The sequence below is a fragment of the Giraffa tippelskirchi genome, chromosome 13 (assembly GCF_054371585.1).
Source record: "Giraffa tippelskirchi isolate mGirTip1 chromosome 13, T2T-mGirTip1v1.2.pri, whole genome shotgun sequence".
Taxonomy (NCBI): domain Eukaryota; kingdom Metazoa; phylum Chordata; class Mammalia; order Artiodactyla; family Giraffidae; genus Giraffa; species Giraffa tippelskirchi.
This window is the reverse complement of record NC_137287.1, coordinates 27,032,367-27,046,112: the sequence shown is the minus strand read 5'-3', so window position 1 is coordinate 27,046,112 and position 13,746 is coordinate 27,032,367. Positions and strand designations below refer to the sequence as shown.

The window sequence follows — 13,746 nt, the reverse complement described above, 5'->3', positions numbered from 1 at the left end:
TTGTGCTTTAAAGAAGGTTGCTTTTGGTCAGATCATGGGGTATTTGGAGGAGTGGCATTGACTTGTCTGTGCCTTGGTTTCCTCCATTGTCGAATAGGGTCTTTGGTGCCCCTGCTGTGTAGGATTGTAGGAAGGCCTCTGTGATATGGCATGTGGGCACTTAGAACGGTGCCTCCTTCCTTCAGCGCTCAGTAAATGCTGCTCAGTTATTATTTAGGTAAGCTGGAGCTGCCTGGGGTTATTTCTTTCGGGGTGGGGGGATTTCAGACATGGACTGGGAAGAAAATTAGCATGAGCATCTGTGCCCCTCAGAACCCTGCCTGCAATTCCCTCCTGGGCCCAGCTGTGTGTCGTACATGACACACTTCCTTCTCTGCTGGGGCAACAGGGTGTGAGCTTGGCATGTGTGAGTGTGAAGCACTCGTAACAGTGCCTCGCCTGGAGCATGTGGGGGCTGAGGGGGCACTGCCCGGGTCTGTACAGGCCACCAGCATAAGATAAGAATTAGCTGAGATGGGGCAGGCGCCTGCAGGCAGTCCTGGGATGTCGGAGCAGATGACCACAGGACGCTTGCAATAGCACACCATGGGTGGGCCGAGCAGAAACACGCAGCACACTGGGTAGTCATTTTTCTATTGCTGCGTAACAAGTGATCTCAAGCTTAGTGGTTTGTCATCTCAGTTCCTATGGGTCGAGGTGTCTGGACACAGCTTAGCTGGCTCCTCTGCTCAGGGTCTCTGAAAAGCTGTAACCAAGGCATCAGCTAGGCTGGGGTCTCAACTGAAGGCTCGTCTGGGGAAGGATCTGCTTCCAAATGCACGAGGCTGCTGGCAGGACACAGTTCCTCAGTCCCTAACTGGCCACATCCTAGAGGACCCTTCCGTCCCCAGCCCCCTGGGCCTCTCCCACCTCCATGCTCACCGCATCAGGGCAGACAAACAAACCAAGAAGGCAGTAGAGTTGACTACAAGGTGGAAGTCATACCCCATCCCTTTGCTCATGTGGATCTGAGCCGTGTGCACACACATGTGTGCACACACATATGAACACACACACCCCATTTCATCCCACAAGTACACACCCCCCCAGGGAGAAAAGCTCTCTGGGTAGTGATCTGTCATGATCCACATAAAGCTGGTGAGCACGGGATGGGGAGGGGGGAGATGCTTTTTGAATAAAATCTGCCTAAAGGAATAGTTCTCCCATGGGACCCTGGGGCCAGACCCGTCCCCTCTATGGGTCTCCTCTATAAAATCAGAAGAGTGAACGATGCCTGGTGCTTAGGGCAGGGGAGCACCAACCCTGCCCAGGGCCTTCATCTGGGGGACACCTGTGTACCTTGCTTCCCCAGGCAGCTCAGCAGCTCCTCCTCCTACAGCGGGGATATGAGCCGGCACCACACCAGCACCGCCGAGCTGCAGAAGCCCGGGCCCACGGAGGAGACCTGGAAGCTTGTGGAGGCGGACAAGGCTCAGACGGGGCAGGTGAGGACAGTGGTCAGGTCGCTGTGCGTCTGCGGGGGCTGGGCCCTGGGTGGGGTGCTGTGGTCATCTTGTCTCATGTCTTCCTCCCCAGGAGGCTTGAAAGGTACTGTTTGAAGTGCTGGAAACCAGGGTGGAGGGCCAAGGTGACTTGCCACAGGTCATGGCTGGTGAGCAACAGAGCTGGGATGTGAACCCAACACTCAGACTCCAGGGTTGGCATCTGTGGTCTCTGCCTTCCTGACCACTGCCTCCAAACTTTGAACAGCTGGAGCCTTGGTAGCCGTAGATGACGCAATGCCTTGAATCCGGGCTCTAGCCTCACGGGTCAGCTGTGTGTGGGTTGGTTTCAGGTCATCACAGACGCAGCCCTGAAGAACATGAATTGTGTGGTCAGAAAAGATTGTTTTTCACTTCTTTTTAATTTCTCTTTTTGCCCTTATTACAGGCAGATCTTATTTTATGGCACTTGGCTTTGTTGCACTTCACAAATGCTGTGTTTTTTACAAATTGAAGGTGTATGGCAGTCTTGTGTTGAACATCAGTGTCATTTTCTCAGCATCTTTTGCTCACATTGGGTCTCTGTGCCACATTTTGGTAGTTCTTGGAATATTTCAAACTTTATCATTATTGCAGTTTGTTATTATATAAAATATTATATTTGTTATTGTTATACTGTGTTAAAATTATAACATTTGTGATCTTTGATGTTACTACTACAACTCACTGAAGGCCCAAATTATGATTAGCACTTTTTAGCAACCAAGTATTTTTTAATTAAGGTGTGTGCATTGTTTTCCTAGTCATAGTGCTACTGCACACTTCATAGACTTCAGTAGAGGGTTCCCTGGTGGCTCAGAGGTTAAAGCGTCTGCCTCCAATGCGGGAGACCCGGGTTCAATCCCTGGGTCAGGAAGATCTCCTGGAGAAGGAAATGGCAACCCACTCCAGTATTCTTGCCTGGAGAATCCCATGGACGGAGGAGCCTGGTGGGCTACAGTCCATGGGGTCGCAAAGAGTCGGACATGACTGAGCGACTTCAGTTCAGTTCAGGATAGCATAAATATAACTTTTATATGCACTAGAAAACCAGAAAATTCACGTGACTCACTTTATCGGGATATTCGATTTATTGCAGTAGTCTGGAACCAAGCCTACAAGTGTCTAAGTTGTGCCTGTTTATCAGTGAGAAAGTCTCAGCTGGGGCTTTGTTTTTAATACCTGTCTTAGTCCCTTTGGGCTGCTGTAACAGAAGACCATGGTAAAGGTGGCTTAGAAACAACATACATTTATTGCTCATAATTCTGGATGTTGGCAAGTCTGAGATCACGGTGCCAGCAGATTCAGTGTCTGGTGAGAGAGCTCCCTGGTTCATAAATGGCCGTCCTCTCGCAGTGTCCTCATGTGACAGAAGGGTGAGGGATCCCTTTTATAAGGGCACTAATCCCACTTATGAGGAGCCTGATGTGAAAAGCCTGAATGTGACAGGGAGCACACACACACGGAAAGATACTTGGAGTTTGCTGAATCCACACCAAGCAGATTGGGTGTCAGGCTGACCCAAAGCACCCTGCACCCATCCATGGTGTGCAACTGCCCTTTGAGTGACCACATGTAATTGCATGGCCCCCATGCTGGGCTCCACAGGAGACACTGGAGTGAAAGCGGCCCCCGGCTGTCACTGTGTGGAGCTGGGAAACAGGCTGAGCAGGCACCAAGGGATTGGAGGCCAGTTGCAATGGGCAGGAATCGGTGTTGAGTGTTCAGAGGACTGAGGGTGTGGGGAGCGGATGTGATACTTGGTCATGGTTGCTAGGCAACATGTCCCATCATCCCTATTTCTTTAAACTCTTTGATGCCTTCCTGATAGTACTGGAGTAAAACTTAATCCTGGACAGGATCTCTCGGGTCCTGTGTGGTCCAGCTGCTCCCTGTTCTCCAGCCTTACTGTGCTCCAGCTATCCTTGCCTCCTTTCTGCTTCCCTCCTACCTCAGGGCCTTTGCACATGTTGGTTGGTCCCTGTGCCTGGAATGCCTTTTTTTTTTTTTTTTCATTTTCACCTGGTTAATTCTTTGATGTCTCTTCCTTATGGAAAACCACCTCTGATTCCTCTCCACCCTAGGTTAGGTCAGGATACCCAGTTTTATATTCCCGTGGAATCATGTACCACTTCTTCCAGCCCTTCCCTGGGATTATACATTTATCTGGGCAGTTACTTGATGAAAGCCTATCTCACTGCTCAACTGGAAGTTCCATGAGGGCAGAAACCTTGGCTTTGCTTCTGCTGATTTCTTTGCCAAGTAACTAAGGGGAAAAGGATTGTAGGCTTGAGCATAGGTGGGAGCAGTGGACTGTACAGGGTCTGTTGAGGCTCCTGACCTTGGGAAGGCATGGCTGGTGGGTGTGTTCTGTAAGATGCCTTCTCTCCTGGTCTCAGGTCAAGCTCTCCGTGTACTGGGACTACATGAAGGCGATTGGACTTTTCATCTCCTTTCTGAGCATCTTCCTTTTCCTGTGTAACCATGTGGCTTCCCTGGTCTCTAACTATTGGCTCAGTCTCTGGACGGATGATCCCATCGTCAACGGGACCCAGGAGCACACGCAAGTCCGGCTGAGTGTCTATGGAGCCCTGGGCATTTCACAAGGTGAGCCTCCCCTGCCCCCCACCTGCTCCTGGCACTTGGAGCCACTTCCATTTCTTGTTATAGAATCAGGTTCCCCAACTTGTCAGGGTTTTTTTTAGACCCACAAACCAAGCCAAACACACAGTAACTATCACATAATAGACACTGAGATATTTGTAGAATAAACGTTTCTTGAATGCTCTGTCTCGTGTGACTCTAGGAGACAGAGGGGAAGGGAGCTCCAATGTGCCTATTTTACAGATGAGTTAAGTTGAGAAATAGAAGGTGACCAAGGACCCTTGCTCCTCATTGCTCTGGCAGGGTGATGGAGTTTCTGTGAAGTCCTATTTGTGGACTTTTGCCTTCTGCCCAAAGGTGGGAATTACTTTCTACTTGTGGTTCATAACGCAGGCAGTGCTATCATCATGTCTAGAGATACTTAGAGTTTAGTCATATCTAGAGATACTTGGAGTCGTCACAGCTTCCCCGTACTGCTGGGATCTAGAGGCCAGGAATGTTGCTAAACGTCCTGCAGTGCCTAGCGCGGGCTCCACAATGGAGGATGATCCAGCCTCAGAGGTTAACAGGGAGGATGCTGAGAAATCCTATGTATACCCTTCCTGTGGTCCCGCAAAGATCCCCAGACACAGCAGCATTACCAGTAATAGCTAACATTTACTCAGCACTTACTTGGTGTCTGGTTCTGTTGTAAACACTTTAAGGTGTTTTATTTTACTTTTGAAGCAGTCACATGAGGTAGGAACTCATTTTTCTTTGTTTTAGAGATGCAGAAACTGAAGTCTAGAAGGGTTCAGTAAGTTGCCTAAAGTCACACAGATTATTCATGGCAGAGCTGGCATTGAGCAAGGTAGTGTGGGTCAGAGCCCACCCTTTTCTTCCTGAGGGCAAAGGAATTCACTGATCTGAGCTTCAGTTGGGCTTCCCTGGTGGCTCAGCTGGTAAAGAATCCACCTGCAATGTGGGAGACCTGGGTTCGATCTCTGGGTTGGGAAGGTTCCCCTGGAGAAGGGAAGGGCTACCTACTCCAGTATTCTTCCATATCTGTAACATGGGTACTAATAGAACATATACAGGGTCCTCAAAAGGATTAGATGCACATAAAAGACACGATGAGTTTTGCACATAGTATGTCCTGGGTTAATAATAGCCACCATTATTGTTGTTATTAGAAGGTGGGAGTCCAGGCTGCTTTGTCCACATGGCCCCACGGCCCCTCGCCTCTGCCCCTGCTCGGTCCCTCTCCCGCCGTGGAGTTTGACGCGAGAGTGTTTGTAGGTATCACGGTGTTTGGCTACTCCATGGCGGTGTCCATCGGGGGCATCTGCGCCTCCCGCCGCCTGCACCTGGACCTGCTGCATAACGTCCTCCGGTCGCCCATAAGCTTCTTCGAGCGGACCCCCAGCGGGAACCTGGTGAACCGCTTCTCCAAGGAGCTGGACACGGTGGACTCGATGATCCCGCAGGTGATCAAGATGCTCATGGGCTCCCTGTTCAATGTCATCGGCGCCTGCATCATTATCCTGCTGGCCACGCCCATAGCTGCCGTTGTCATCCCGCCCCTGGGCCTCATCTACTTCTTCGTGCAGGTGAGAGGTGGGTCTTGGGATCCAGGACGAGCCCTGCTCTGTCTGTATCGCTGTCCTGCGAGAACCATTTAAGTTTAAATGGTTTAAACTTTTTGCTTTACTTTTAACTTAAATGGGGACCATTTAAGTTTCCCCAGCGTGAGGCTGTGGAGGATGTGTCAGAGGAGGGTTAAGGTTTGTTTTTTGTCAGTTTTGAATACCTAAGTTGATTGTTTTCAGCTTGCAATGACCAAATACCGTTTTTTCCTAATAATGAGAGTTTTTTTAAGCTGAAAGCTTTAGAAGAAAATAAGCTAATAGCCATGAAGGCATCTTTATTATTAAAACTTCTGTAAGTATGAAATTCTTTAGGTCATAGGCAGATAATGGAGACATGAATAATAGCAGCTTTGATATTTTTCCCCTGTAACAGAGATCTGAAAGTGAATGTGGAAGTGTGAATTGCTCAGACACGTCTGAATCTTTACAACCCCATGGACTGCAGCCCACCAGGCTCCTCTGTCCATGGGGTTCTCCAGGCAAGAATACTGGAGTGGGTTGCCATTACCTTCTCCAGGGAATTTTCCCAACCCAGGAATTGAACCTGGGTTTCCTGCATTGCAGGCAGATTCTTTACCATCTGTGCCACCAAGGAAGCCATAATAGAAATTTAGAGGTATGCTATTCAGGGCTGATATGACAGCTTCTGGCTTCCCAGGTGGCTCTACTGGTAAAGAACCCGCCTACCAATGCGGGAGACATAAGGATGTGGGTTCATTCCCTGGTTGGGAAGATCCCCTGGAGGAGGGCATGGCAACCCACTCCAATATTCTTGCCTAGAGAATCCCATGAACAGAGGAAACTGGTGGGCTCCAGTCCATGGGGTCGCACAGAGTCAGACACGATTGAGTCGACTTAGCACGCACGCACACATATGACAGCTTCATGAGTTTGGTAGCTTCAGATTCCTTCACTGTTTTGTTTTGGGGTTTTTTGGTGTGTGTGTTTGTCATCTTTGCCTGCCATTCTTAAGTTAGTTTCATGGTCCAAGATGGCTGCTGGAGCTCCAGCAATCACAAATAAGCTCAAGAAAGGGGAACAGAGTAAGGGAGCATTTGACGGCTGCGTCAGCTTCACTGTGGTGCTTCCAGTTAACAGATCAGCATGTTGAGGTCCGGGGGCAGAAGTGGGGATGTGAACTCACATCTGATTCCACAGTTTAAGCTGGTAACTGTCACTGCGCTTTCCTGCCCCTGAAAAGGACACCTTTTTATCTTGCTCATGCTGAGTCTAAGTGTTCTAAATTCAAAGTCATCAAATATATGTATATTAGTAAAAATATTTTTTTAATTAAAAAAAGCAGCTGTAGCACACATGTTAACAGGAGACTGCGATTTAGATGGGAGCCTAACAACTATTGCACAAAATGAGAGTAAGAAGCCACGGGGTGCTCTGTACCTCACGCTGCACTGTGTGTGGCCTGTTGGTGTGGGTTCCTGGAGGCCTTGGCCGGGTCAGCCAGACCCCACACCCTCCCACACCGTGGCTCGCATCCACACTGTGGCTCGGCATTGGTGAGTGTGAACAAAGATGGAGTCAGCACGTCCAGTTCCCAGACCCTTTCAGTGTTCTCTTTAAATCGATGCCAACTTTTGTGGAAAGTCCTCCAGCTGCATTTACCAAAAATGTTACCTGTGTTCTTACCCTGGCTGGACCTTTTCCTGGAGGACCCAATTCAAAAGAACAAAAGAGGAGACCTAGTGTGACATTCGAGGCAGCTCAGATACCTGCCGGTAGCAGGGCCTTGAGCACACCATGGGTAATGCGGTAATGGACTGTTAACATCCCTTTAACAGGAGAACTGGGAACACACACTGTTGCAGCATCAACAGTTTTATTTTTAAACAACAAAGGGAATGAAGTTAGCCAAGGCCCATGTTGACAGGCACACTGTCATTATAACTAAGACAAAATGCATAATGTACGTTGGCAGGACTGGAAATGGAGGTAGAAAAATGAAAACATTGCCTTACTAATCCTTAGAAAAAGATTATGGGAGAATTTTTTTCGTAGCTTTTAACTATATATTGTTGTTGTTCAGTGGCTAAGTCATGTTCAACTCTTTGTGACCCCTTGGACTGCAGCACGCCAGACTTCCTTGTCCTTCACCATCTCCCGGAATTTGCTCAAACTCAAGTCCATTGAGTCAGTGATACTGTCCAACCATCTCATCCTCTGTCGCCTCCTTCTCCTGCCCTCAATCTTTCCCAGCATCAGGGCCTTTTCCAGTGAGTCAGTTCTTTGCATCAGGTGGCCAAAGTATTGGAGCTTCAGCATCAGTCCTTCCAGTGAATCTTCAGGGTTGATTTCCTTTAACTCAGCAGTCTCACTCAGTGTGTATGCTAAGAGAGGGACTTCCTTGGTGGTCCAGCAGCTAAGATTCTGAACTCCCAATACAGGGGGACTGGGTTCTATCCCTGGCTGGGGAACTAGATCCCACATAAAACAACTAATAGTTTGAATGGTGCAACCAAAGATCCACATGCCACAGCAAAGATCGAAGAGCCCTCATGTCTCAACTAGGACTTGGCACAGCCAAATAAACATTTTTTTTTAAAAGAATCGAGAGACTGTATCACAGAAATAAATAGGCTAGAATGTGCTTAGCATTTTGATTCATAATTACCCCAAATGTCCATCACAGGAGGATGGACACATACATTGTGGTATATTTATACCAAGGACATGACATAGCAGTAGAGGAATGAGCTACTAATACACACAAGGAGGATGAGTCTCAGAGATACTATACTGATCAGAATAAGCCAGATGCAAAAGAGTACATTTGTGTGATTCTCTTTTTATGAAGTTGAAGAACAGGCAAGAGTGATGAAATAGAAGTCATACTAGTAGGTCTACAGAGAATTGACTGTGAGAGAACACGAGGGAATTTCCTAGATTCTGACCCGGTGGTGCATATACAGGTGTAGATAAACGTTAAATTCACCAAGCTGTAAAGATTTAGTGCACTTTCCAGTGAAAGTAAGTTGCATCTCAAAAAGTGGCTTTTAAGGATGTATGTGTGTAAGGGTGGGTGTTCTTTCTCTCTCTCTCTGGAAAAGAATTAAAGCATTATACACTGAAATCTGAGTAGTGCTTATCTGAGGATCATGGACTTAATGTAATGTTTTTCTAATCATCCTATCTATATCACTTGAAAAAAGTTTTAAATGGATGTACATTAGTGTATGTCTAATATATACTAATTGTATATTATATACACTATAATTATAATTATACTATATTAATAATTAATATACACTAATATAGAAGAGGGCTTCCCTCATAGCTCAGTTGATAAAGAATCTGCCTGCAATGCAGGAGCCCCCAGTTTGATTCCTGGGTCGGGAAGATCCCTTGGAGAAGGGATAGGCTACCCACTCCCGTATTCTTGGGCTTCCCTTGTGGCTCAGCTGGTAAAGAGTCTGCCTGCAATCTGGGAAACCTCGGTTTGATCCCTGGGTTGGGAAGATCCCCTGGAGAAGGGAACAGCTACCTACTCCACTATTCTGGCCTGGAGAATTCCATGGACTGTAGAGTCCATGGGGTTGCAAAGAGTCGGACATGACTGAGCGACTTTCACTTTCAAATATAGAAGAAAAGCTATGACCAACCTAAACAGCATATTAAAAAGCAGAGACATTACTTTGCCAACAAAGGTCCATCTAGTCAAAGCTATGGTTTTTTCAGTAGTCATATATGGATGTGAGAGTTGGACTATAAAGAAAGCTGAGCACTGAAGAATTGATGCTTTTGCACTGTGGTGTTGGAAAAGGCTCTTGAGAGTCCCTTGCACTGCGAGGAGATCCAACCAGTTCATCCTAAAGGAAATCAGTCCTGAATATTCATTGGAAGGACTGATGCTGAAGCTGAAACTCCAGTACTTTGGCCACCTGGTGCAAAGAACTGACTCATTGGAAAAGACCCTGATGCTGGGAAAGATTAAAGGCAGGAGGAGGAGGGGACGACAGAGGATGAGATGGTTGGATGGCATCACCGACTCAATGGACATGAGTTTGAACAAGCTCCGGGAGTTGGTGATGGACAGGGAAGCCTGGTGTGCTGCAGTCTATGGGGTCGCAAAGAGTCTGACATGACTGAGTGACTGAACTGATACATTAGTGTTTGCAAGTCACTTTTAGGAAAAGGAATGGAAGAGGTAAGGTGATGTGGAATTCTGCTGGGGCTTCCGGGTTGTTTCTACCCCCAGAATTGCATGGCATCTGTGAAAATTCCCTGGCACTTGCCTTAGTGTCTTAGCTCTCAGCCCAAGCCCAGCACAAGACAGGTGTAGGTCGAACATTCATTTTCACTCATGGGCACCAGGCACTCCTTGGTGTCTGGAAGAATCAGGTGAGTCCACAGGGTGGATTCTCTCCAGGAATAGAGCTTAAAAGGAAAGCTAATCATTATTTTTTTAAAAATCAGACTATTCTGTAACAAAAATAAGTCTTGGGTTCACTTTTTAGAGGAAATAAAATTCAGAAGATATGACAAGTGGAATAAGTTGAGCAGGTCAATGTTTTAGAACAGTTTCCACCCAGGAGGAAAGAAAGCCAGGAGAGGAGGTGATCCAAGGAGAGGGTAATGGGGGCGGATGCCGGGGTCCTCGAGCCAGACCACAGGGTGTGGACTGCGTCCCAAGGCAGTGGGAGCTGCTGGAGGACAGGTGGCATCTGACCATGTGCAGGGATTGGCAGAAACCCTGATCCGAGGTGGCCCGGGTTGGTGTGACCCCTGGGTTAGTTCTCAGAGTTTCTGGGGCCCCAGAGGGCTGCCCAACGTGTGGTTCGAATTCCCATGTGAGCTGAAAACTCACTCCATCCAGAAAAAAGTTTGGAGGCCCCATAAGAGCTACCCACTCTGTTCAGTGTTCTCCATGGAAGGTCTCTCCCCCTGAGATGGCCCAGGGACCCCAGCACAACCCAGGAGGCAGGAGGCGTGTCCCTGAGCACCTGTGTTCACTTGCCCGGCTCTGCTCTTGATGAAGCCAGTGCAGACACGTTACATCTTCAGCATGTCTGGAAGAGGGAACTTCTGTCTCAGTGGGTCCTTTTGTACAGATGCAGAAACTGAGGCCAAGAGAACAGAAGTGTCTTCAGATGACCAGTCCAGCCTCTGTCAGCTCCTCAGCGCTCCCAGTGGGCTCTTGTTCTGTCTCTTAACGAGCTGAACCACCCGGGTGAGGGCAGGAGTAGAGTGGATGTGGTCTCTGCCCATGGGGACAGGCAGAGGCAGGGTTTACGCTGAGATCTGCTTGTCCTAAAGCAATGCTGCGGGGTCCATAAACCCTCGAGGTCAGCGGCATCAGAGAGGCCATGCCGTGTTGAGGTCAACCCTTTGAGGCTGGACTGTTAGTGTTCGAATCTCAGCTCTGCCACTTCCTAGCCACATGGCCTTAGGGAAGAGGTTGACCTCAGTTTACTCATTGTGAAACAGGAATGAGCACCTCATCGGTTTTTGATGAAGATTAAAGAGCTGATGTCTGTGAAGGTGCTTAAAGCAGTGCTGGGATGCTGGGCTCCACGTGTAGTGCAGTGAAAGTCACTCAGTCATGTCCGACTCTCTGCGACCCCATGGACTATACAGTCCATGGAATTCTCCAGGCCAGAATACTAGAGTGGGTAGCCTATCCCTTCTCCAGCGGTTCTTCCCAACCCAGGGATCGAACCGAGGTTTCCCACATTGCAGGCGATTCTTTCCCAGCTGAGCCACAAGGGAAAGCCCAAGAATACTGGAGTGGGTAGCCTATCCCTTCTCCAAGGGATCTTCCCGACCCAGGAATTGAACCGGGGTCTCCTGTATTGCAGGAAGTTTCTTTACCAGCTGAGCTACCAGAGATCTGGGCTCCACAGAGCTATTATTATCTGAGCTATTATTATCATCACTGCTGCAGCCGTTGTTATTGTTGTACTCAGTGCACCTGCTGTTCCTCAGGGGAAAGCATTCCGCCCCCGGAGGGGTCACTTACGTCCAGACTTTCCAGCACAGCCCTGGGAGGATGGGATGAGGGGCCCCTCGCCTACCCGCGGTCCATTCTCTCCCCCAGAGGTTCTACGTGGCCTCCTCCCGGCAGCTGAAGCGCCTCGAGTCGGTCAGCCGCTCCCCGGTTTATTCCCACTTCAACGAGACCTTGCTGGGCGTCAGCGTCATCCGCGCCTTCGAGGAGCAGGAGCGCTTCATCTGCCAGAGCGACCTGAAGGTGGACGAGAACCAGAAGGCCTATTACCCCAGCATCGTGGCCAACAGGTGGGCGCGGGGCCGTGGGGGAGGCTCCCGGAGGCGGGGTGTGGGGCCCAGCGCCGGCCTCATGGAAGGAGGCTTGGACTCAGTGAGAGGAGAGGACAGGAAGGACCATTAGAAACAGGAGCCTGGTCAGCCAGCATGTGGCCACAGGGGCCACTGAAGTGCGGGCGCAGAGAGTTGCTCTGAGTCAGAAGATACCGCAGAGCCACCCTTCAGCCATGGTCCTGGTGATACAGGACCATCGGTAACGGCGCCCTCGACTCCTGAGTGTGCTCGTCACATGCTTCTCTTCACACACACACACACACCCCCACCGGGTGATGAGTGTGGGAAGCAATTTTATTAGTAATAATATTAGGTTAGACCAGGTGAAATTGCCCTTTGGGGGATCAAGCATGGTTGAATAGCAGCGGGCTTAAAAGAAAAAGGAGTGGAAGTTGGCTAATTATTGATTGAATCTAGAACATCCCATCCTCACTTGCTTACATCCTGAGGTATTTTTTGAGATGTGAGAGAGAAAAGACTCCCCGGAGGGGTCAGAGCACCCTGGCAGTGACCCACCGCACACCGCGTGATCCCTTAGTGTGAGACGGGCGGGGAGATTGGGCGTTGCTGGAAAGACCTTGCAATTCCCTTGCAGAGTTTGTTTAGGGAGTTTGTTGAAATCTGGGTTTCTGTGGGAATAACTCACACCCCGAGGATCCGTCACATGGATCTTTAAGAATGTGGTGGGAAAAAAACAGATTGATCATAGTGCCTCTCTAGAATGCTTTACATTTTCAAACATAAAAACAGTGTTCCTATGGGATAGCTTATAAAAGTTAGCTTTAAACGTGTACATCTGTCTATATTTTAAAGGAAAGATAATGCATTTTAATGTTTCTAAGACAACAGTGATCTAGGTCTGGGGACCCTTTGGCTAAGTTGAGAAGTGTCGTTTATTTCTCACTCTTCCCTCCCCTTCTCGTGCCAAGAGACGTTTGTTTTAAATCAGCGGTGCCTCTTAGAGTTGATGACTTTTCTTAGTATTTTGGAAGTTTCTGAGACATCTTTTTTTTAAAAAATGCACATATGGGTGTATTTTTAAGGTTTCAGTGAGAAAAGGTTGGCTCTTAAGAAAGCAAGTTTCAGCTTCCTGGGAAGATCACTTCTGGAGAACTCTATTCTAGTCCCTGGGGTTGCCAGACCAATGAGGAATTCCTGAAATTGTGTCCCTTCGGCCCTTCTTCCCCACATCCCACGAACTGGGCAAACAAGGCCTCTCTCGGGAACTATCGGGGAATTATTTCAGTAAGCAGAGTGGCCACCCAGCTCCCCCACCCCCGCCCTCAAGCAGAAACCAAGTCTCTGAGAAGCTGACTTGGGCACGCGTGTGTGTGTGTGTCCCTGTCCCCCTGCCTGTGTCTCCACCCAGGTGGCTGGCCGTGCGGCTGGAGTATGTGGGCAACTGCATCGTCCTGTTCGCCTCCCTGTTTGCCGTGATTTCCCGGCACAGCCTCAGCGCAGGCTTGGTGGGCCTCTCGGTGTCTTACTCCCTGCAGGTAAGACGGGGCACTCCCGGGGGGGCTTCTCTAATTCTCTTACTGGGGAGCCAGTTGTCAGGCGCTGGGGCCTTTACTTTGAATCTCTGTGGGCATGGGGGAAAGGACGAGGGCCAAGTGGAGTTTGAAGTGCAGGTCTAGAGCCCAGTGACTGACTGAAGGGGGAAGAAATTAGATGTGCAGCCAGGATTCCCCGCATCAGCCAAG

General features: G+C 48.9%; 1 protein-coding gene across 10 annotated transcripts in view; it reads left to right on the top strand.

Annotated features, from left to right (window-relative positions):
* The window catches only part of ABCC1 (ATP binding cassette subfamily C member 1 (ABCC1 blood group)), a 149,859-nt gene that overhangs the window by 127,340 nt on the left and 8,773 nt on the right, over positions 1–13,746 (top strand). For all 10 annotated transcript variants that reach the window (XR_014072939.1, XM_081556262.1, XM_081556260.1 and 7 more), the window contains 5 exons: positions 1,352–1,484; positions 3,920–4,127; positions 5,403–5,713; positions 11,802–12,001; positions 13,413–13,539. Coding sequence is in view for 9 of the 10 variants with exons in the window: in XM_081556262.1 (XP_081412388.1) it covers positions 1,352–1,484; positions 3,920–4,127; positions 5,403–5,713; positions 11,802–12,001; positions 13,413–13,539 (979 nt within the window). In the remaining variant the exon portion in view is untranslated. The remainder of the gene's footprint in view (positions 1–1,351; positions 1,485–3,919; positions 4,128–5,402; positions 5,714–11,801; positions 12,002–13,412; positions 13,540–13,746) is intronic.